Source organism: Phaethon aethereus (genome assembly GCF_964289735.1).
Source record: "Phaethon aethereus genome assembly, chromosome: 3".
Classification (NCBI taxonomy): domain Eukaryota; kingdom Metazoa; phylum Chordata; class Aves; order Phaethontiformes; family Phaethontidae; genus Phaethon; species Phaethon aethereus.
The window spans coordinates 39,986,640-40,010,920 of NC_138576.1; the positions used below are offsets into that span (position 1 = coordinate 39,986,640).

Below are 24,281 nucleotides of genomic sequence, written 5' to 3' on the forward strand. Positions count from 1 at the left end.
GTCAGAAAAACTGCAGCTGTGAATATAGAAAAGTATTAGATGAAAAACCAGAATAATAAGTTAGGTAAAGCATGTTCTAGAAAAGAGCACTAAATCTTGCTCATCACTTCACACCTCAAAGGAGTCGTTACCAGTTTTTTATGAGACAGCAGTCTTCGCACAGACAGTTATGGATCTGCCTACTCATAAACCCAAGTTGAAAGCAGTGAGTCCCAGCAATGAAGGTGCATCTCCACTTCTGGCCATCTCCTCCAAGCACCAGGTAACCTTCCCTGGGGCTGGAATTTGGAGAAGGGGGAAGTGGGACTGCGTGGTGCCTGCTAAGAGCAGCCCGATCCCAATCCACTGCTGCTAACTCCAGTGCAGAGGCTTAGAACAAGTCTCAGAATTAAGCTACAGGAAGAAAGAAAAGGGACTTATGAAAAAGGCTTCAAAGAGATGTAATGATTGTTCTTTCCTCACCTGGCAAATTATTCTAGTCTTAATTATAAAATGCCTACCTTACTTCTGCATTATTATTTTTTAATTGGCTTAAGTGTTCAATTCAAGCTGGTGTTTCCACTTGGCCCTCTTCACATGGTTCTCCAAAACCCTCACAGTAATGTTTTTGCTTCCCCCCCCCCCTTCCATTCTGCAGTACTGGTTTTGTGTTTCTCCTCCATTTTTTTCTTTTTATTTATTCTGTTTTTCCCTGCTGTTGTTCCAAAAGGCACTGCTCAGGACCTCATGCCTTCACATTCAGAAAAACTGTGCCTTGAAAAATTGTATGGTGGAGGAGAACATTAGCTGGCAGCAGTTAAGAGATGCAAACAACCTTCCCTTGGTGATGAGGATAGTGAAGTCTTTCCTCATTTGAGCCCCTCACACCTATGATACCAAATCTGTTCTCACACTCACAAGTCTGGAACAAACTTCTTCAGCACTGTTTTGCCCCCAGTATTTGTACCCTGTTATGATTCTATTTGTTTCGGTATTAATCTCAGGGGAAAAGAAACACAAACATGAACCCTTGGATTGAATGGAAACAAGGCAAAAATTAAAGTTATAGATTGAAGATAACTTTTCCTGGCAGTCACTTTTGGCAAAAAAAAAAAAAAAAGCGCTAGCCAAATGTCAAGCTTTCAGGCTAAAACTAAGAGTGTGGACAGAGAATTCTGTTTTCTGTTTAAACCACCACATCATCAGTGCATGTTTCTACCTATCTCTGCAGCTACAATTTTATCAGTCATGTTCAGTCTACTGGCCTAATCAACATCTGTGCGCCAGACACGTACCACAGCGTAACATGCTTAGGCAGGCAGTCACAGAATACCTTATCGTTTACAAGAAATCCTTGATGTTAAGATCCGCTAACGGGTCCTTTGTTGGAGGTTTCTTGGGACTCTGAGTAGCAGGAGTTGGGCTTGGAGAAAGCTAACAGACACCAGCCAGGAAAGCAGAAAAAAAACAAAGCAGACAAGGATACACAAGCATTAGGTAGATATAGCTGGTTCTCACACAAGCACATTGCAAGCATACAAAGTTCTCCTTTTTCTGCAAGTTCAGCACGTTGCCATTTTGCTCAAGCATTGTTTAGACTCCATCCTCACTACAGGATTAACAATGTTTGGCTGGTTTAAGGGATAAGGCTATAAACACTGCATATTCTAATTAGCATAGCTTCAAATCACTCTCTCGCTGTAAGACAGAACGGTGTTAGGATCATCAACCCAGACAGAAGTTCAGCAATTGTTAGATGTTGAATACCAAGGTGCAGAATAAGCAGAGTGCATGCTGCAGGGTAGGTCTGAAAATCCCAGCAACTGGCATTTAAGTACAAGTTGTTCTACACTGATAATAGAAATAAGAGTCCAAAGTGTACTGGAGACAGGACTATATTATACTCTGTTCCTCCTCTGGTAGGTATAAAAATCATCAGTTATTCCATAGAAAACATCAGTTTTTCAGGTTCCATGCAACTCTTCTCACTAAGGTGGCAAATGATTCTCCCATCTTGTCCTTACTCCTCCCCTTCTCTACCTTACTCTGGGCACTAGAGGTATTTTATATCTAGCCCTGGCACCTTGATGACTACCCTTCTCCGACAAAAAAATTGTTTGTGCCTTCCATAATACTATTCTTGATAAATGCAGAGACAGTTTAAGGTGGGAGGAAAAGCAAGATCAAGTAACTATATATGAAATGCAAAGCTCTAATACCTACAACATACCTTCTTACTTACAGCAGTTTCCAGTTCTTCCCATTTCTACACAGACAACCCAGACAAAGTTCAACAGGAATGTGGTTCCCTACTTAAAAAGCGCAGCTTGCTACAGGTTGATTGCTTAATATTTGCAAAAAAGGGAGGTGGCTTGGTTTCAAGCGTTACAAGTCAGATTTTCGAGCTGCAGCATCAACTTCCATCTCCCACCCTATTTGAAAGGCAAGATGGACTTCTGACTTACAAAGAAGCAAAATACTACAGCTAAGTCATTCCCTGCCTCGCCCCTGGAAGGGCCCTTTCCATTTCAGAGTTATTACAAACCAAACTCTACTTTGGAAGAAAAAGCCTGGGACAGGTATTATGGCTTATGTTGCATCACCTAGTGGCTATGAGCTAAAAGCTTTGCACCAGAGTGGGTACAGAGCGTTGCACTTCCAAACATACTAGCTTTAAAAAGAATCCTTAGGAAACTGTGAGAAGTAGCTGATACCACCCAGTTCAACAGGAAGGATGGCATGTCTCCATTCACTCAACCTACTTCATCATTAATTACTCCATTAGCATTTTTTTTATCATATTAAAGAAAGGACTCATCTCTCCCTGGCAACAAGTAACTTGTGACACAATGCTTCCTTGTTATTTTTAATTAGTATAGAATTAAGAATAGGTTTGCTTTGGTTTTAGGTGGCCCAACTTTGTGTCCCCTTTATGTCTATCTATGTGATTGTCACAAAGTCAGACTAAGTAAGTACAGTTTAAAAACATGAAAAATGAAGCAGTCTCATGCATCTCCCACTCACAGAAGAATATAGAGTGACTGAAGATTAAGATTATTCATTTGCATTCCTCCACCTTAATGAAAGTTAGAAGAAAAACTTCACTCTGCAGTATTTAGATTTGCACATTGCTGTGAAAAGCGTGCATGCTGAGCACTCCAGTGTTACATACACTCCGGTAATTCATACTTGAATGCAGTTGTTTTGCACCAAAAGAAACCTAGCAAGCTACCAGCCTGAAACAGATAAAGTTGTATTTACTAAGAAACAGCTGTCATCCAAGAACTGGAGACCTTAACTTGTTCATAAGCAGAAGGTAGGTTTTCTGAGGAATCTCTTGGCGGACCGGGAGGGAAGATGCTGAGTGCAGGTCTAGTGAATTTTGACAAGCTCTAAACAGAATAGGAATGCCCATCAGCTCCACTTTGAGCTTTACTCAGATATCCCCCAAAACAGATATTGGATGTAGTTAGCTGTAGAAGACTTTTCAAACCTGTTCCATTGGTCTCATACAAGGGAATTGAAGAAAACCAAGGCGGTTCATGTGATCTGTTGCAAGTCAGGCAGCCGATACTCTAAGAAATCTCATTTACAGACCTACAGCTAGAATTGAACTGAGATAATGCATACACACAAGTTACTTTCTAGAGAAATGGAGAGCAATTAAACACCTAGCAGCAACACTTACCTGTACACCAGGGCCAGTGGCAGCTCCAAATGGTGGCCTCATCATAGGTTGCCCATACATAACTGGCTGCTGGGGCATCATGGGTACGCCTGTGCCTGCTGGGGGCTGTAAATTAATGCAGTGTGAGTAGGGTTCTAGACGAAGAAAGGAGAGCAGCGTAACAAAAGAGACTCACCATCCCAAATGCTGCTCCTGGCTGTGGGACAGGTGGAGCACCTCCTGTGGCAGGAACAGCACTTGCTGGAGGCACAGCTCCCGTCTAAAAAGAAAATTCAAAAAAATTAAGAAATGCAAGAATCTCTATGGCACCAACTATCTGGAAACCACATGGAGTCTCCAGCATTCTCAAAGTTGTTCTAGAAAGTAGGACTGTTATGTAGCAGATAATACCTAACCTCAAAAGCACAATGCTTCAAAAGAATGAAAGAGTTGAATGAGTCCTTACATTGATGCTTAGCTTGCTTTTCCATACGAAAGCAAGGGTGACAGACTCCATCCTCTTCATGAATGGAGTCCATTTACTGAATACAACTCAAAATAGGCCCAAGATAATACAGACCTTCCTCCTCCTTCTACATAGTATAAGAAAGCATCCAATTTCATAGCTGATACCCAACACACTATTGCAATTGTACCACTGTATTTTAGTAACAGTTTAAGCAGATTGTAAAGCTAAGGGAAATAACTGCTATAATTTGTTTCTAATTAAAAAAAAATTGGTATTTTTATACAGTGAGATTTAAGTTAGAGAATAAATTCACATACTTAAGCCACAATCTCAACCATTACATATTTTACTGAGGAGAGTTTATCTTATTATGCTTTTCATTCATATGCTTAACTTGTTATTATTTTCATTCAAAAAAGACAAAAAAAGGTCATCTTTCACTAGGATTCAGGAAGAGCGAACTGTTAGTTTAGTAGTCTCACTGGATATACAGCACAAGAGCATCTTCGAACAAGGCCACCTCACTTACCTAGCAGAACCTATACATCCTCCCTTTTGGTTCCCTTGTCTGCAACTTCCTATGCACAGAGTCTCCTTATGGCACTGAAAGCGTCCAAGTCTCTCCTTTTCACAGGAGTATATACGATCCAAATTCTTAACTGCTCTGAAGAGAGGCAGGAAGCATTCAAGGAAGGGGTTTAAAAATGGTAGTAGGAATTTTAGGAACCTCATGACTACTGTAAGTATATTGACACAATTTCTCAAGCTCTTACAGAAGCTGTAGAGTCATGCCTGAGCCTCCACATCCTTGCTCCTACCTTGAATCAGCTATATCCCACCACGCTTGGAGAGCATTTAGCACACTTTTAGTTCAAAGGACAGCATGTCCCTGGAAATATGTGGGAACTGCTCACTGCACAGTCCACTTCCATGAATGCTGCATTTAGTGCCTTTGGTTGGTCCTTGCTTCCAGACTAAAATATTCCAGTTTCTTAGAAAACTGAAGACAAGTCAAGATAACCTCTTCCAAATTCTTTAGTCAGCAAACGCTGTACAATTTCTAGCTAATGATGAATGTCTTTTCCAGTCTGAAAGTCTTCTGGGGAGCACTTGATTAAAAGCTGTACTATGCTAGCACCACAGCTGTCCCTCAAACGAAAACCAACATCTGGACACTCAGGTATGGAAAGCAAGGAATAGAAGACACAGATTAATGACATCAGATGCAGTGATCTGACTGCAGCCACAGGAACACATTATAGCTCACAATCCAGGTCACAAGGAAGGGAAGAAGCGACCAAAACTTAAGTAGTTCAACAGTGATGGGTGGCTTTTGGTCTCCACATTTATTTTTCCTGCAGATCTGGTTTTCTTTGGTTTCAAAAAAATACTTAAGTATATGATTTTGAAGAAATATATATAGGACTCATGTTTCATGAAATGCTATCAAACCCACCCAGTTTTCCAGAAAGGCTAGTTACTTACCAGATGGTAAAACCACTACAAGATCAGGCTGATGTTACAGAAGTTAGAGATTTCAGGTAGTACAAGTCATCAGATAGTTCACACCCAAGTAAAGCAAAGACAGTCTGAAGCCATTATTTTCAAGCTTACAGCACAGAAATGGTTAATCACTACTACCATATTCAACACATTGCCTGAGAATTGTCTGCTGGACAGACAGTCCAAGAGCAGCCGTGTTAGGTAGCTTCCAGCTAGTTTTAAGCCAGTGGTAATAACTGTAGTGCAAGTGAGGTGCTGTTAGTATCTTTGTGTTTAGTGAGTAAGCACAATAAGAGATCAAAAAAATTCACTTACAGTGTACAGTATTGCCCAGCCTTTCTATTAAAAAAAAAAAAATTGACGTTACAACTAATACATTCAATGAAGTACCAAGTTCAGGGAATTCTTGTACCTTCCATAAGGTTAAGGAAGAAGCTGGAACATGCTTAAGAGTCATGTTAACATCTGGCTGTGGCAGCAGGGAACTGAACTATGCTCCCCCTTGGCAGTCCTTTCCTTCCCAATCCAATTTTTAAAAGGAGGCTGTTTTATGCCCTGTGTGACTTTGAGATGAGGTATGACCCCTCTTCAGATTACTCTTGTGGCTTACTCATGATCAAGTTGCCTTTGTGCCAAGTTTAGATTTTTAGCTCAATTCAACCCTCTTCTCTCAAAGTTAGTGCCGTCTGATATATTTTACAGGGCAACTTTCCCAACAGACTGCTTTACTCTGCTAAACAAGCTATCCACTTCTAATCTAACATCAATCACCGGATCAGTAGGAATACTGTGCAGTCTTTTGATTTACTTCATTCAGGAAAGCTTGGGAAAAACCTATTTATTTTTTCTCCTTCCAGTACTTCAGCTTTGGATCAATACCATTGTCTTTTGGACAATCAACCTGGGCTTTTTGCTGGCAAGACCTATACAGCTAACCACACAGGTGGAAATGGCCACAGGTATTAAGTGTACGTGTAGAGTAGTGTCTTGATACATATGCTAGTGTGTTTTCATGGACCTGAACTCAATGATTTATTTATGCCAGCTGTAAATCTCGTCTTAAGTGTGACTTGAAACAATCAAATCATTTATACAGAAGCAAACTCTTTAGCGGAAGTAGACAAGAACAGTGCCTACGTGTATGGTTGCATAGTCTCATAAAATATTGATGTTTCAATACCAGTGGTATCAACGTATTAACCACCTACCAGTGGGCCACTTGGGACACCACCAGTTGACCATGTTGCAGGTGCTACTTTTGGCTGCCAGTTGGCTCCTCCCGTTAACTTTTTCTCTCCAGCATTCCACTGAAGGTCTCCCCTAATAGAGAGGGAGAGACACAGAATTATTATTTACATACCCTCACAGTGAAAATGAAAACCAAATGCACTATACATTAACATCAGGCTTGCAGCTACGTTAGTTCATGGTGTATGCAGTTTAAGTTATTAACAGAAAGACACACTTTTAGTGCCACTCAGTTTCAAGGGTTGTTAGCAGTAGACACCAGTACACTCTATACTGAAGTCAGTTATGTGGTTATCGCCTTTGTGGTGAGAATTAAAGAGAAATTTTACTTAGTATTAACTGAAGGTAACGTATTATTGCATATACCCTTGCAAAGTAGGAAGAGGGACTGCTACTGCCTATTCTACTGGGGCCAGGCAGTAGAGCTGCCTGCTAGAAGTCTTTGAAAGGTCATTTCATTGCTGGAAATCTTGCTCAAGACAGCTGAAGGAGGAAAGTATTCAGTTCTGAAAAAAGTTGATAGATACAAGAGAAACAAGTCATTCATAAAATAAAAGGGCTGTTGCAAAACCAGATTTTGTTAGAGGCTGCTCTATCCAGAATAAGATACACCATTTGAATGAAATAGATTGAAGGAAGCTGAATTTTGGGGATAAACCTTGTGATGTGTTTATACGTATCATGTCCACAGAGGCACTAAACATTTTGAAGTACACACATCAAACTGGGCTTGCATACGGAGGATAACTTGGCACCGAAGTAAGCAATCAGTTAGATTAAGAAGACACACTCAAAAAATAAATGTAATGCTGTAAATATTTCTTCTTGCAAAAAGAAGCTTTTCACTGCATGGAATGAACTTCTTTTCTATTTTACAAGTATTCCACTGCCTACATGATAAGCACATCCAGCGTCTGTAAAAAGATAACAAAACTATTACATATTAGCCTAGATTACTGAGGGGAGCTTCAATTATTATCTGGACTACTTTTTAATTTTAAATTTTCTGGAAATCAGCTATCCAATATGAAGACAGTAATTTACAGAAAAAAATTTCTAAGACTCAGATTAAAGTCATCAAGTTTAAAAGCTATGTCAGGAACATTTAGCCTTAAATATTCAGTGAACCTGTATAGAATAGAATACTTTTTCCAGAATTCTTCTGAACTGATTTTTTTGAAAGGGAAGGGGCACATAACCAATTAATTGATTCTTAATAAACACTGAAATAGATGTAAGACTATACAGCAGAGTTGAAAATTTCCATTTTTTTTTTTTAAACAAAGTTGAACTTACTTTTTTGAAGTGGTACCAGAAATTCCAAGATCTGAAAATTATAAGAAAAAAGGAGACAAAAAGTAGTCATGTGTTTAGTAAATGAAAGCATGTCAAAGTAACAGCTCACATTTCCTTGCACATGGGCTTATACAGAGTAATAACGTTTTGTCTGTCTTCATTTAGACAGCATCAGAGGACTTACCACATCTACCCTTTCTTCGGGACAAACTTTTGAGGAACGTTGCAGATGTCTTATACTTGAGGAAGCCATTTTTGCTCCGTAAGCAAACCAAAGTAACAACATATTTAGGTCTACAAAATGCTAAGTTATTTAAGAGCACTCAACTATTTACCATGAATGACAACACTGGTTTCTGTTCCTCATTATACATATGGAAATAAAAAGCTGTTTTTCACATACATTTAAATATGAATGTTACCTGGAAGTTTTGCACTGTTTTGTCTACTTTATCATACATGGGAACTCCAAGTAGTTTCCTTAATTACTCTTTGGAAGATGTTTTAAGCTAAGTTTTAAAGAATTCTCTTCTCACATGACCAGTGTATGTCCTGTAAGTCACAAATTGCTAAGTTTGATTTTTCTCTCCTAAACTTGGATATACCAAATGATTTGCAGAAGAGGTTTCAAGTGATTAAGAGTTCTGCTGACTTCTAAGCACGGTAGTTTCCCCACACATCTAAGAGAAGAGTATGCATCATAAGATCAGTTATATCTTTGCTGTTGTGTGTTTACCTTCATACAATCCTCCAGAGTACAACTGCAGTAGTATGACACCTCAGCCTAGGTGGGTCTCAAGTTTTTTGAGGGGCTGCAGCTACAGATCTCTAGTTATACAGGCTCTAGCCCTTTTCCTACTACAGGAAAGAACATTTTTTAGTTTAACATTTCAAGAACATGTTTTGGAAAGTTCACTGTCTGAGAGAAGGTCTGTTCTTGCCTGTTATGCACTCCTCACCCCACTGCTACTCCTCCTCTCATTATTGCAAGCGGTCAGCTATTTGTGCCTACCAGCTTTTCTGCTTCAATTCCACAGTGCTATCAGATGCTTGGACAATTTTCACTTTTCCATCTAGTATTACACAGGGGCACATCCATTAATAGTCTGATGTGCCCCTGAATGTACTTGGGACATTCATACGTTACAAGTCATATCTACCAAACAGGTCCCATTATTTCACTCAGATCCTGGGTACAAAGAGGGACAAGTTATGAACCCAGACTACCAGCTACCTGAATCAGGCCTTATTCCTGCCTAAAGCTTCCCTGATCTCTCGAGAGAAACAGGAGGACACTGAAGCAAGCTAAACAGAGTCAGGTATTTGGCTCTGTGGAAAAGTAACATAATTGTATGCCACACCACTTAAAACCAAAATTTGACACTTACTGCCTACTAGGTTTGCAAGAGACGAATCAAGATCGCTTCCGAGGCCTTTGCTTGCTGCTGAAGCAGTGACTGTTGCTGTGGCTGAAGGTGCTATAGACTGACCAGAAGGAACCATAGTTGGCATAAGAAGATCACCTAAGCCATCAAACACTGGAAGTGAAAGGAAAAGTGGGTTAGAACAGCAGCTGTGGTAAGAAAACACTACCTGCCACTTTGCTGTTGCTCCAACAAATATAGCACAGACAACCACGTCACAAGTCTTACCAAAACACCATTTGACATTAAATGTAATGCCAACAAGGGCATGCATGTCATTTTACTAGACGCTGAATGTACAGTAATCCTGAATAAGCTATACCAATGAGAACTAGTATAAGAGGACATGCCTAAAAGGGCTTTAACTGAAGAGTTGAATCTACATAGATACAGCACCACTTCCACATGACACTATTTTTCTTACAGCCATCCTTAGAAAGATGTCAGATGCACACACATTTGTCAGGAGATATTCATTTAAAGCTTTTGAAAATGAACATCTTGCAGTAAATACCAGTCAGAATTATTGCAGCAAAGGCAGACTTATACCTTGACATCTTACGGCAACAGGATTGAAAGTCTCAAGATGTTACTACTCATTTGCAAGCAGCAGGGAAATCAGGAAAACCTACTAACATCTTATGAGATCAGAAGGAACCAGAACCATCCACACTGACAGAGCTAGCCTCCTTAGTTCAGTCATCTAACTCCAAAGTTCACTTTTTAGATCCCTTAGAAGTCAAACCGCCTGGTACATCTCATGCCAGCATTCTATCTTCTGATCCATATTTGAGGTACATGCTAATGTTAAGTCAATAGGAAGGGGTAGCATGTGCACTGGCAAGCAACCAAATAATCAAGCAGCAGTACTACTTCAACCTTTATCTTGCACAGTTGCAGAACTCACCAATTTTAAGTGTGTAGCAAGGACCCAGCATGGAAAAATATAGAATGGAAGAGATACAAACAAGATGATAGCAGTGATGAAAGTTTAAGCTTATAGTCAGGCAAAGAACACGACCTGTCTCCATTTCGTGTACTTTCAGGTGCCATGCAAGCTCAAGAACAGCGTCACCAGTAGCAACACGACTTGCCTATATACTTGATTTACAGAACAGTGCTTTCCTTGTGTAATTCCTGATTCATGCAATCAAGCACATGCAAGGATGATGTTCACACTAATTTGGTTTTTTTTTTTACTGACATGGTAGAATAAAAAATGGATACAGAGAGCTCTTGGGCGCAGACCAGCCTGAACACCACTCTTTCTTCCAGTAGAGAAGGAACAGGGAAATCACTGTTATTGCTTGTACTCAGAGCCTAAATATGGTGTCATTAACTCATCTAACACATAAAACACTTTAGAAAATTCACAGGAAGAAACCCTGTGGCTCACCTGATGCATCAAATGAACTGCCAGTCGTTGGAGCTGTTGTCCCAAAAGCTGCATCAAAGTTAGGCTGTAGTAAGCTGGTTTGAGCTGGAGTGACTGGGGATGGTGATGGAGACGGAGCAATGAAAGAACCTCCAAAGCCTTGAAAAAGCCACATAGAGAGGTGTGGACATTAGAGTCGTTGGTCTGTGTTTAATAAAAGCTCAGTCTACGGAAGGCAGAATGATAGAGACAATTCTTACTACACCATTGTAAATAACTCAGTACTACATAAGCATCCTTGGTATGCCAGGTATGACCCAGGGAATTTAAGATTTTGAGAGTCACCAGTTAAATAACAAACATTGAAGTTTTTGATTTCTGCAGAGGCAGACCAAAGCTGCAAAGAACACAATTCTACCAGTACTACATGCTATCGTTCCAGGTAAGTAATCTCACAGGCAGAACGCAACAAGCAAGAATTGGTTCAGAAAAAGAAAGAAACAGAGGACTAACTTGAGAAAAGCATATGATCACCTATCAACTACTTTGGAGTCTCAGTTCAGAAGACAGTGTTTTACTAATCCAGTTTAGCCTCTCTCACCATCTTAAAACACCTTGGTGTCTGTTGTCAAGATGTCTTCAAGTAGCTTCCCCCCCCACTCCCATGTCAAAGCAGCATCAACAGCATCCACAGGTGAACTGCTTGTAGAATCTCCATGATTAAGATTAATGTATAGATTATAAACCCTATATTTCTATAAATAAACCCTACCCATGGAGATTCTCTAGCCTACAAGCAATGCATTCCCATGCTTGACTATTCTTAAAATCTCTCCCTTGCACTCTATATAATTTCATCTCCCTTGCAATTTAAGCTTACTTGTATTATCTACAGACTCTGGAAACTGATTAAACATGCAAGGACTCCATCAAAACAAGAACGGACATATGGCACTTTCTCAATTTTCTTTAGTCTACAAGCCATTCCTCTTACTCAGTCTCTTCTTGACAGTGATGTCTGAGACCTTCATACTACATCTTCAGTCTCGGTCTTGTTTTTTCCCAGCCACCCTTGCATAGCAAGATCCAAGCTCAGTGCTCCAGCCATGACTACGAAAATAGAGCATGAAGAGCACTCTGCACAACCCACAGGTACTTTTCCCCCCACTATTATCAGAGTAGGAAGCATATTATTTTGCCACAGCTGAGCACAAGACAGTGACAAGCCAACGCTCTACCACTGCCTTTAGCTCCTTTTCAGGGAACGTCCTGCCTTACAGTCTACTGCCCTTATTTGTCCAGCTAATTGTTTCTGCCTATGGACAGAAGCTTGAACATTTACTCATTTGAAATGTAACCTTTGGATAATCTTTTCCAATTTGTAGAGACCACTTTAAGTCCTATTCTCATCCAAAATAAATACAGATCTTTTCATGTGGGTGAAATCTGAAAAATTAAGCACGTTACTCCAACAGTGACATTGTTGAAATTAAGTACCAAATACAACTTGACAATTTAGAAGAGATCATCTATTTACATTAACCCTTTATCACTGCTTTCTTTTTACTTAGTTTGCCACACTCTTGTTTAAGCAGTCAGCTGATTCCTTTCTTCCTCTTCTTTCTTCAGCTTTCTTTAGTTACCAGTTCAGTGGGAAGTCAGCTCTTTAAAAATGGGAAAATAAAGAAAATTCTGAAGATTTGCTAACCACTTTTCTAACCACTGCTTTCCACAGTCACAGGGTATAACAATTAGAGCACATTATGCAGACATCTTACCAATAGTGACAACAGCACATTTCCCAGCTATGAAATAAAACATCCGCCAGACATTTAACTACAAGACAGGCTAGAGCTCAACATAAAGAACCTGTGCTCAAGTTGTGAGCATCAATTATACCAAGTGTTACTATGAAATCTTGGACGCTCACCCTGAAAACTTTGCTTTCTTAGAGAACAAACTAAGGCTAAACACCAAACACTTAACAAATGTTGAAGGAATAAGAGAAATTTATACACACACACTTGATGCAAGCATCAGACTTATTTACACATCGGATGCATATTTTAGAAGAGAAGTGAGTTAACAGTAGCTAATTGCATTCAAACCAAAAATCTCAGCAGGGAAATGAGAGTGGTGTGCCATCACCAGGTCCTGGGCACCAGGCCAGCAACTTGCTGTACCACCAGCAGACAGGCTTTAGTTGTGGAACACCTGGCCTATATGAATAAATACATTGGCCCCAGACACAGGCAGGGGAGGACAGCAAACCTGACTACGCAGTACCGGTCCAGGAGCACACAACCTGATTAGAAACACCTCAAATTATAGCCTTCAGCTGAAGCTTGACAGATTGCAGGCAATAACCAAAACCACTCAGATCGTAACTTAAATTGGTCCCTTCAGATGCTACCAACCAAGGGCACTGCTTGGAGCCAGGGAACCAGGAGCAGGAAGCAGAGCAACTTGCTTTCTGCAGTCTGAAGACATGAGCATTTCAAAAACCTACGTGAGCTTCCTTGTGTTTATTAGTCCTACTTCAGTGTCCTGGCACCAAGAAGCCCTTATCACCCAAATCCTAGTCCACAGGAACTCGCACACTCACAGATACCAACTCTGAATCTGGAGAAATGCACTGGGATCAGAGATCTGCCCTCAGCTCTCCAAGTTCTGTTCTTGAAGTGGGTTTGTCACAGGATAATTTAGGTCCCTTGGCAGGGACGTCTGGAGATCAACCAGCACAACACCCTGCTCAAAGCAGGTCTAATCAAATCAGGTTGCCCAGAGATTTGCCTTGGCAACTCCAAAAGAGATTTCACTGTCTCTCTGGGCGACCTGTTGTCATATCTGACCATTCTCACAGTAAAAATAAAAAAAATTCTAGTATTTAACCAGAATCTGCCACCCACATTACTTTTTTTTTTCCTCCTATCGCTGTGCACCTCCAAGAACCTGGCTAGTCTTCTCTGTATCCTCCAGTAAGGTAATTTAGACACCTATAAAGCCTCCCTTCTGCCTTCACTTCCTAAGACTGAATGGACCCAGTTCTCAGCCTCTCCTCATGTGTCATATGCACCAGTCACCATCTTGGTGGCTCTCCACTGAACTCACTCTGCTACGTCTTGATCACTTACATCAAGAGATTCTCTAATATATTCCAGAAGTCCCTTGGATTATCTGTGCCCAGCCATATTCCCCAGTGCCCTTCCAGCACATACTATGGTGGTTAAAGTTGCCCATGAGTGCCACAGTCTGTGATAGTGAGGCTTTCTCCAGCTGCCTAAAAAAAAAAAAGGCTTCCTTGACTGCCTCTTCTTGATCGGCCGGTCTCTAGCAGCCACTTGCTAAAACATCACCGATACTGGTCTGTCCTCTGACCCTTACATACAAGCTCTGTCCTAGTTCATCACCTGTCCCAAGGCAAAGCTCCAGGCATTGAACTCTCTGCAAAATGTACTGATCTTCAAAGAATCAGACCGGAAGGAGGTTGACAAGATACAGGGATGACAAAGGCAGTTGACTGCAGCAATTCTTAAAGCACTGGAGCCATCTAAAGGTCCTCTGCTCAGTTAGATCCTTTCTATTTCCTAAGTGAGAACAAGGTACAGCTTAATACCCGTTTATAAGATTCTGTTTAGAAAGTTATGTAATTTTTTGCAAAGCCCCAAAGTGTCTGTTTCTCCAGCTACAGAAGAGAGTTCTCTCCAGCGTCAGGTGAAGTTTGCAAGATGATTGGTCTTAATTCCATAGCTTTTAGCCTTGCTCAATTTAGCAGCAATATCAGACACAGAAGCCATGCTTTAACAGATTAAGTTCCTAGTCTGGGTCTTGTGCGAGCCTTAGACAACTAAGTGTGCAGAAACAGCAGCAACTGAGTTAGATGTGTGGTCTGGACATCCCCAACTGCCTGATTTTGAGGTTGCTTTTACTTATAGGTTCAAGTAAGATTTCTTATAAGAACATACTATTAGAGTACGTACTAGGATACACATGCACACAGTTTAATTGGATAGAGAGATCTAGACCCGAAAATGGCTAGACTATCAGCATAGTTTTAGTCTTGTCCGCTGAGAGGCTTAGAAAGTGAGTCAAGAAGAGACTAGAAACTTATTTGACAGCAGAACACTTAAGACAATGATACATAGTAAGTATACTCTTAACATTACGCATATAAACACTTAGTACAACCAAACACTCATAAACCATGAGGGACAAGCCTTCAGCTATCATATGGATTTTGGACACTTTTAAATTTAAAGCCAAGTACACTGCAGGCTATTCATCTGCCATTATCTAGCTAAACAAATGCTTAGCAATATGCTGTGATGTTTACAGACTCTATATCTGCTAAAAAAAAAAATCAAATCTACTTGGAGCCCTTTTGAACATATACTCAGAGTAAAAAAAATAAAATTTTAGAAAAATCATCTATTCACTCCAACTGCTTCAGGTCTCCTTATGTATTTAGCCTTTTAACATCCCTTTTATAATTGAGGTTTTGATTTAATGCGAGTCATCAGATTCAGAGAGCACGCTGATGAAGTTTAAGCCATCTGGAGCATAATTCCTACTGGAATTTAAGCTTAGTTACAGATAAGGACAAAGTATTTCGTACTGTAATGTTTGCATAAGCAGAATTAGCTTCTGCCCAACAACATCTTTGCACCCAGTCCCCTGATAACACACACAACTGCAAATGCCCCATATGTTTCAGAATCTGCTAATTAAAACCTGATCTCTAGCCTTAAGCTATCCACAGATTAACTAATATAGACCTATTGAAGCAATATTAAAACTAAAGGTGGTCTTCTACCTTAAAATCCCAAAGCTGCCTGTACTACAGCTTTAGAGGGACATAATGCGTAAATGCACACTAAGCAGCTGGCTTGGCAGCACTGGAACTGACTGGGAACAGACACATACATTATTATTACCTAGACTACTTCCTGCAGCACAACTAGGTGATGCCCACGCTTACAGCAGGTACTACAAAACATGTCCTCTTCTGAGATGGCTTCAGTGTGCAAGCACCCACTTGTATCAACTCATAGCACTTAGAGCAGATTACGTACTGAGGTATCTCACATTAAGTATTCCTCATACAATGGAAGACCTCTCATGGGCATATAAAGGCAAAACATATACAGGGTTGGACTTTTGATACAGTGTGAGTTGGCATGAGAGACCTGCAGACATACAGACAGCAACTGACATCAGGGTCCACCATGCCTAGGGTGGTTAGCAGTTGCTTAAAGGGCAGACTATCACTCCAGCTCAGAAGTAAAGTAAAAGGTACAACATAAAGCTAACAATCACCTCCAAAGTTCATGAAGAATAACCCACCAACCAATTCTACTGAAGGTCTCTCTCACTTCTATGACCTTGTGTTCAGAAAAGCTCTCTCTCATCACTCCACTCTCCTTGGCTAAATGCAAGACTGCTACCAAGTCATATATTCAAGCTATTAACATTTAAGTATGTAACCTGCCTCAATTAAATCAACCAAGAAACAAAGATGAATTAGCAGTAAGGAATAAGTAGCATAGCCTGTAATACTGCTTAACTTCAGTACTGCTACAGTCAGCCAAAGAAACTTTATGTAAACACCACTATTCAGTAAACAGTACAGAAAAATAAGGCTTGTGTAAGAGGTAGGAAAATAAAGATCATGGGAAGAAGATAATGTAGGAAATTAACTTGTACTTTGGTATAGTGCCTCCTTACTTTGTCTAAAGTAGTCTAAGAAATCTTGTGAACAAGAATTTAATTCTGCTGCAAAAGTCCATTTATACCCAAGGAACACAAAAGATTTCAAAGATCATTTCTTAGTTTTAGTTCTTAGTTTTGTCTTAAAATAACAAGTTTTTAGAAGTTCTTTATTACCAGCAAGTAGGTCTGCAGAAGCTGAGGAACTAGAAGCAGCCGGGGTTGTGGGCGGGGGTTCAGAAACACTACTTCCAAAAGCATCTAAAGGGAATTCCAGAAAGCATCAAGAAAAAGGTAGAGTTCAATATTAAATGTGTCAATCCATGACCCATCTTAAACAAAATATGACAAAAGGATAATCACTTAATTCATCAAAAGAAGAAAATGAAAGTGCTTGGCCATCTTTACTACAGAGCAGTACCACAGATGCAAAGCTCAGGTGGAAAAAAGGAGGTACAACAAAACAGCACTTCAAAGAAATCTGTTTTTTTCTACAGGGAAGAAGAGCACTGACAAAGATATCAATATTATGTCAGTGAGGTTTGTGGGTCCTTTTAGTTGTGCCTGTTCTCAGAAAACCCATACAAACCACAGCATTCTAGGCAAGAGGGTTAAGCACTTTGCAGATGAATACATTGGATGATGGACTGGAGTAATTCCAGCCAGAATTTGCTGACTCACATTCATTCTTTTTAGAGGGTTATTTCACTGATGATTGAAAATTCACTACTTCTAAAGAAACATTTCTGTTCTACAATACTTCTAGAGTTGGTTGTGCCCATCCTAATTTCCACCACAAACCCAACACAGATCCTGTGATTCAGATACCCAGTTTGAGACAAGTCATCCTCAAAACTTCAGCTGCTTTGAGAAATGGAACTGAGAGAAAACAACATGAACATGGAGACTTGCGAAGAAGAAAAAGCACACAACTTTCATTGGACCTCTGAGGAAGAGCCATACATGCATTGACATAAGACAGGATGGCAAGTGCAATGACAACAGAATGGCCACACTGACAGCTTATCTGCAGTTTGTTGTGCAATATGAAGAACTGGACATGTTAGTATTAGCCGTGATGCTACATAGAAAAGCTGTGATAAGGGGAAGATGCAGCTTTAGCCAAGCGCAAAGGTAATTAAAATGAAGTGATTCATCTCTGAAGTGGTGAGGAAAGAAAAATACCCACCACCAAATAGGTCAATCACACCTGAAGAATCCACCTTTGCTGGAGAGGCAGTGGGTAGAGGAGAGGGGGCTGCAAATGCATCCACTGCAGTAAGCATAGGATAAATAATATTTAGTATCAGCAAGGCAACGATAGCTAAATATTTCAAAGACACATGGTCTCCACCAGTTAGAACCACAGGGTCAGTAAATTCAGGTAACAGTCTTCAGAACTGCAAACAGAAAGTGTTACATTTCTCACACAGCAAATGAAAACTTCAAAGAATTGTTTGTTAAGAATTTTCTTATGCTTAGAGGAAGATTTACTCTCTCAACAACCACATTACTTGCTCAACTTCAGTGTCAGCCCCTTCATAGTTTGCATCTTCAGCAGCTGCTCATCTTGTGACCAAAGTGTCAACAAACCCATAACTTAGTATTTCAGCTTAAAGATATAAATTGGCAATGTCAGTTAAACTCTTGAGAAAAAAAAACCCAAACCATAAGCCTGCAGGATGGCCTGTGAAGACAATCACTTACCAGATAAGAGATCAGCAGTAAGAGAACTCTCAGGCACAGGAGAAGCTCCATGCGGCGGTGATGAAAAAGCATCTGCCAGAAATGAAAGAAAAACCAAGGAGAAGTAAGTATCATTCAAGTCAGTTTACACCATTACACAGCATCAAAGCAGCAGAGTATTGTAAGAATTCTCTCTTTACCTGTACCAAAGAGATCTATGCTAGGAGTAGCATCTGGTTTAGGTGCTGCAGGTACATCAGGAACAGACTCAAATAAATCTAAGGCCAAGAACATAACATGTCTTTAACTCATTTTTGAAAGGCAGGACTGAAAGCAGACTTTCAAGTTTTGCACATGGTACTTGGAGTTAATAGGCTCTCTGATTTGAAAGCCTAGCACACAGCATGCATGCAACAATGATTTGTTTGTTCTGTACTTCTGACAGATCAATCCACCAGAATCAAAGAGTTAAAAACAAAATTACCACCAAAGATATCTAGAGCAGGAGGAGCGGAGGTGGTGGCGGTAGCAGAAGTGGTGGCAGTAGTGGTAGTGGCAGTAGCCGTAGTAGCAGTAGCAGCAGCAGCAACAGCAGCAGCTGGAGAAGGAGTTGTTGCAGGAACTGGAGTGGCTGCACTAGTTGTAGGGGTAACTACAGGAACAGCAGTCTCTGTTGGCTTCATAGCAAAGAGGTCCAGCTCAGGAGCAGCCTCTGCACTACCTTCGGTTGGGGCAAAGGGGTCTTGTAAAAAGGAGAGGGGAAATATATGTGTATGCATACTTAGGATCAGTGAGGGAGGAAGTCAAGAACAAAGCAACTACAGGCAATGCACGTACTGCGAATCCACACACGCACACAGAAGAGGTTGCTCTAACATCTAGCCTACTTATCCAGGCACGTTACTCATGTTTTATCAAAACAGACCATCTGAAAAGGCTGAGTAGTCTAGCTACTAAAGGGGAGAACTTTCAAAGGCTGTTTGACAAGGCCAAAAAAAAAGACAGAAATATGACAAAATAACATCCAGTTTAGCAGGTTACTGCTTACAAAACTCATCACTGCCAGAATTGTTTATTGGCACAACCAAATAAGCACAAAGTTACTGGGACTCAGAAACAGGCAGTTTTTTTAAGCATGCTCTTCAGTCTAAGGTTTGTTTTGACCAATTGCAAACACCATGAAAATTTCAGAAAAACACACTGCCATGTAGTTTAAACAAAACAAAAAAACCAAAACACAACAGCAAAACAAGAGACTATCTAATGACATAAAACCCACCATTTCCTGAACATGCATCAAGAGCTGCTGCTACAGGGGTTGGGGTAGCTGGTGCTGCTGCCCCTTCAGCTGCTGCAGGGGCTTCTCCAGGAGAAGCTGCAAAGGCATCTTGGGTGCAGTTTAAGAATGGAAATTAAAAGGAAAAAGGATAAAGAGAAGAAAAATATAGTAAAAGAACCAAGTTAAATTGCACAGGTAGATCCCCTTATACAACATGAATGTTTTTACTCTGACAGCAAGACAAGTCATGCAGCGCAAAACGCTTTGTCTCCCCCAACCCCACACGAGCAGGTTCTAGACAGGGTTTGAAGATGGAGCTTCTTGGGTTGCCCACAGGAAGTACAGTGAGTGTGAAAGAAGGAATTATTCTCATTGTATAAGGGTTCAGAGCAGCATGCCCATGTACTACCCAAAATTAACTAATGAAGAAAGGGCAGAGGTATGTCAGTAAGTTGGTGTTAATAAAGATATTAAATACTTGCATGCTCAAAGCCCATAATACATGTGATTAATCTGCAACTGTGAATTTGCTTGCATAGTGCTTTGCAAACTTAAGCACTGTTACGAATAACAATTCAATTACATTAGCAGAAATCTGCATCTACCATTTCCAGCTTCTGAGCCAAGTCAGTCATGCAACATCTGAGAAATTGAACTTACTTGTTTCTTAACAGTATTCCAATCGGATCTTTCTGAAGCCATAACCTGATGCATAGGTTATATTTACTCAGCTTGCTTCTGACAGATGAAGAATGTTCATCTTAACTACTGGCTAGCCATAGTTTGTACCTCCTTCTTTGAGGATCACCTCTAAGGCCAACCAGTCAAGCCAGGGAAAACAACAGTTTTGGGCTTTTGGAATGACCTGCTCACGAGTTTTCTTTTACTTTTTTTTTTTTATTTGTTTGTTTGCCAGTTGCTAAGTGGTATGTTTAAATTTTAAGCTCTGAACTTTTACAGCATTATTCCTAGGCTTAAACCACCATCTGTAGCTCTTAACTCCACGAAGTAGTCCTAATGGACAGTGCCATCTGGGACTATCCTCATAGGCAAGCATTTTCTTCACAAAAAGACTGCGTAATTAAGATTAAATACTTCAAGATGCTCATAAAGGCCATATCTCTACTGCTACGAAGTCAGCAAGTTACAAAAATTCTGTTGGGGAATAATGCAACTGCACTGTCAAACTACTACAGGAAAAAGCTTAACATGCTTTAACTTGACCGTCAATTTTAAAATGAAAACAACCATTTTAAAAAACAAGTTTGTGCCAGTTAATCTAAAAAGCTTAAAAGAACATGCATTGAAACTTCAACAGAAGAGACGAAAGCCAGTCTTGTACAATAGAATTAAAATGAGTTAGTAGCAAAAAAAGGCCTGCTAATAAGCCATTTCAAATATAATTCTATTTTTCATGTAACAGGTACAACAATAAAACTGGATGGCAGTTGTCCAAGTAAAAAAAATCATAATTAGTCAAATGTCACAATATTGTATGTATACCAGACACTGGAATACACTGCATAGAAAAAATTCAACACAGAACTGGACTGAAGAGTTTTGAATTGTACTACTTGAGAATATGCTATGTATATGGTCATGTGTGTGGGATTTTGCTCTACAGGGCCAGCTTTCAGATGGAGGGTCACCCTGGGCTCTTTCAAAAGAACACATTTCTACCCACAAAAGCTTGTAGGCCCACAGCACAGAAGGTGGTCAACACTACTTATAATTACTTCCCAGCATGAGAGGATAGACTCCAGATTTTGTAATGCATAGAGTTAGTCACAAGTTCTATGTTGGGACCACGTCAGCCCTAGAGTAACACCTATTCCTGTCCAGATGTAGAATAATGAAGTTCCACATGCAACAGCCACAGAAATTCAGGTGGACACAAATTCCTTCCAGCCCGCAGACGGAAGGACCAGCTAGCTTTGCACTAACTAGCTTGGCACCAGCTTGCTTTATTGCCACTTCTGAGTAAGGTTCTAGCTAAGCATTATCACTTTCTTTATCATCATACTTGGGTTAAATCGTAGGTGGGATAAACACCTAAGTTCATAAAGGAATCTAAAGGAAAAATGCCATGTTAAGAACTTTAAATATTAGTTACTCTGAGAAGTTCAAGAAACCTACAGGAGCATAAAGACAGACCAACCTGAACAGGTAACCCTACAACTCACAGCTCAAACCGAGGGCTGGGTTGGTTTTTTTTTGTTTTGTTTTTTTGGTGTTTGTTAGGTTGTTCATTTTTTTTTTGTTAAAGTTAATGCTTTTCAAGTTCTTTGAAGCCTTTCAAAAGGCCATGCTGCCCCTACACAGATACCCTCTGCTAAAATCTAGCATCATATGCAGAAATGGATACAATTAAGTACTGCATTTGGGCTTTTTTTTGTTTGTTTCTCCATATTGGCACAGTAACAATGTAAGTGATCCTCTCCCTTTAAAGCAATTACTGTATTTACTCAGTTTATGCCATTTCCTTACATTTGTGCATCTTCTGCTTTAAAAGTGAATCTAGCTTTTGACTTCTAGAATCAATTAGCACATGATCCTCACTTGGGTCTATAGACAGCCTGGAAACTTAAAAGAGATGTTGCTGAAACCTTTGCAAATTCATACTGCATGGAACATCTAATAGGAGCGATAGATATATATTATATACTGCATAATACTTACATTGTTAAATAAAAATAGTTCTTATTGCAATGATGTGCAAACAAGGGCATTTTTAAATTCTGAAGTACTGAAGTAGTGCTTCAGTACATCGTATGCACAGCAAAATAAGTGTTCCTGGAGTGGTCTGTTTAATTTCAAACACGCAGGCTTTATCTGATGCCATGGCATCAATATATAACAAAAGTTACTCACACATGCTAATACAGCTGACTTGCACAAAACATTAAATGATTGTAACATGTGAAATAACCCTATGGAAAGCCACAAGTATAGGAAAGAACATAGAACTAAAGTGTACAGAAAATAATTTTTTTCCTGTTTCCACAGGTTTTTTCCTCTTCACAGAATCACAGAATCAGAATTTAGTCACCCTTCATTACTTTTTGACATGAAGAACCTGACCTGAGCTAACAAGAAGTATTCCACTAGGCTCAGTGCTAGGAAAGAATCACAAAAATTATGGGATTTTTTTTATTGCTGTTTGTTTTTAAAATAAACACTAATTGCTGTATTAGCATGTTCTAGCACAAGGGACATTCATTAGCCCTCAACTGCCAAAGTCTTCATCACTTTGCCTTTAAAAGGAAAATGATAGTTCTCCTGCCCACTTACGATTCATGTCATCTGAATGCCTAATAACTGACATTTGCACAGTGTCTGCCATGACTTGTTACCTGCATGGCCTACAGTGTAATCACACAACAGAATATAACTAAAGAGCACATCACTAGTGTCCCAAATTCTATTATTGAGATATATGGCATTTCAAGATACTTTGCCTTTCTTCTACCTTTAGATTCCTCCCTCTTAGGAATAATTCCAGCTGCATGTTGAAAACAGCCTTCTCTTGTCTTAGAAATATGATAAGGAATTCTTCAAGTTGGCCCAGGTTAGCTGAAAGCTTGCCCATTAATCAGATAGAATTCTTAAAAAAAGCTATGCTGGATCAATCCTGAATTTCTCATCTGCTTTCCAAGACCATGTTAGAGATGAAGACATAACGCAGAGCTGCTTTTGCTCTTAAAGACAAAGCCCAGTTACAGGCAGCGTGCAGGCTCCTATCAGCTAAAGTACCAGCAATACAGTGCAAGAGGGTAACACTCAACACTCAGTCCTGCAAAGTCCCCTCTTCTGCTTCTTCCATCAGCTCAGCTGCCTTTTTCCTGCAGCTTTCAGCTTCCTTTCCCTAGCCAGCCACTCCTTGCAGACTCTTTACATTCTTTCTCCTGAGATCACTGCTCCTGCACCTTCCCCTACCACACCTGCAAGGAACCATGTAAAGCAACTAAGAACTGGCAATCTGCAAAAAGTTAAGGTGACCCTTAAGACTGTATCTCTAGAATACCTCAAAGGCCAAATACCTACTTAAGTGTCAGCATGCCTAGCACCACAAAAGCTAGAGAGCAACAGTGCCTACCCAAAAACTACCACTGCTTGCTCTATACATAGTCTTAAAGTAACAAAGAATGTTAGTATGGGACATCACTTACAGCAGAGGCTTCAGAAACACAAACAAAAAAGGAAACAAAAAAACCCCACAAGTAGAGAGATAGAAGTTCAGTATGGACTCCAGGATCTTAACAGGGTTTGGCCTGTGGGTGCCCTGACGGCACTGCAAAACTACCTTTACTGCTGAGTGTGTTTAGAGATTTTTTTCTTCTTGAGAACTAGAGGTTTTCTGCTATTGTAAATAATAAAACTTTCCTTCTTCCCGAAACATTCCAGGAAAAAGTCAGCATTCATCTAATATACAATCCATGGGAGATTTACAGTATTTGAGCAAGAAAATACATTCTCTTTAAAAGAAGAGATCAAGTCATGGAAATCTGGAAACTGCAAAAGTAAAATTCTTTCCACATTGGGAGGATGAAGACAACTCCACTTCTTAACATGTGCCTCTAAGTAATCTAATGATCAGTTAAATCTCTAGAAACTAAAATCATCCAGCTCTTTGCTACTTTATAAACATG

At 39.9% G+C, this 24,281-nt stretch overlaps 1 protein-coding gene across 24 annotated transcripts in view; it reads right to left on the reverse strand.

The window, feature by feature from the left end:
* Positions 1-404: 404 nt before the first annotated feature.
* The window catches only part of SNAP91 (synaptosome associated protein 91), a 69,336-nt gene continuing 45,459 nt past the window's right edge, over positions 405-24,281 (reverse strand). For 3 of the 24 annotated variants that reach the window (XM_081997614.1, XM_081997612.1, XM_081997603.1), the window contains 13 exons: positions 19,633-19,740; positions 18,838-19,095; positions 18,554-18,631; positions 18,375-18,446; positions 17,857-17,940; positions 16,845-16,928; positions 10,983-11,120; positions 9,551-9,700; positions 8,163-8,193; positions 6,827-6,938; positions 3,843-3,926; positions 3,668-3,772; positions 405-1,413 (listed from right to left, as the gene is read on the reverse strand). In XM_081997614.1, coding sequence (XP_081853740.1) covers positions 1,321-1,413; positions 3,668-3,772; positions 3,843-3,926; positions 6,827-6,938; positions 8,163-8,193; positions 9,551-9,700; positions 10,983-11,120; positions 16,845-16,928; positions 17,857-17,940; positions 18,375-18,446; positions 18,554-18,631; positions 18,838-19,095; positions 19,633-19,740 — 1,397 coding nt within the window. In that variant the 3' untranslated portion in view covers positions 405-1,320. Of the gene's footprint in view, positions 1,414-3,667; positions 3,773-3,842; positions 3,927-5,933; positions 5,958-6,826; positions 6,939-8,162; positions 8,194-9,550; positions 9,701-10,970; positions 11,121-16,844; positions 16,929-17,856; positions 17,941-18,374; positions 18,447-18,553; positions 18,632-18,837; positions 19,096-19,628; positions 19,741-24,281 lie in introns of all 24 variants that reach the window. The other 21 variants (XM_081997608.1, XM_081997607.1, XM_081997606.1 and 18 more) reach the window with 15 other exon arrangements.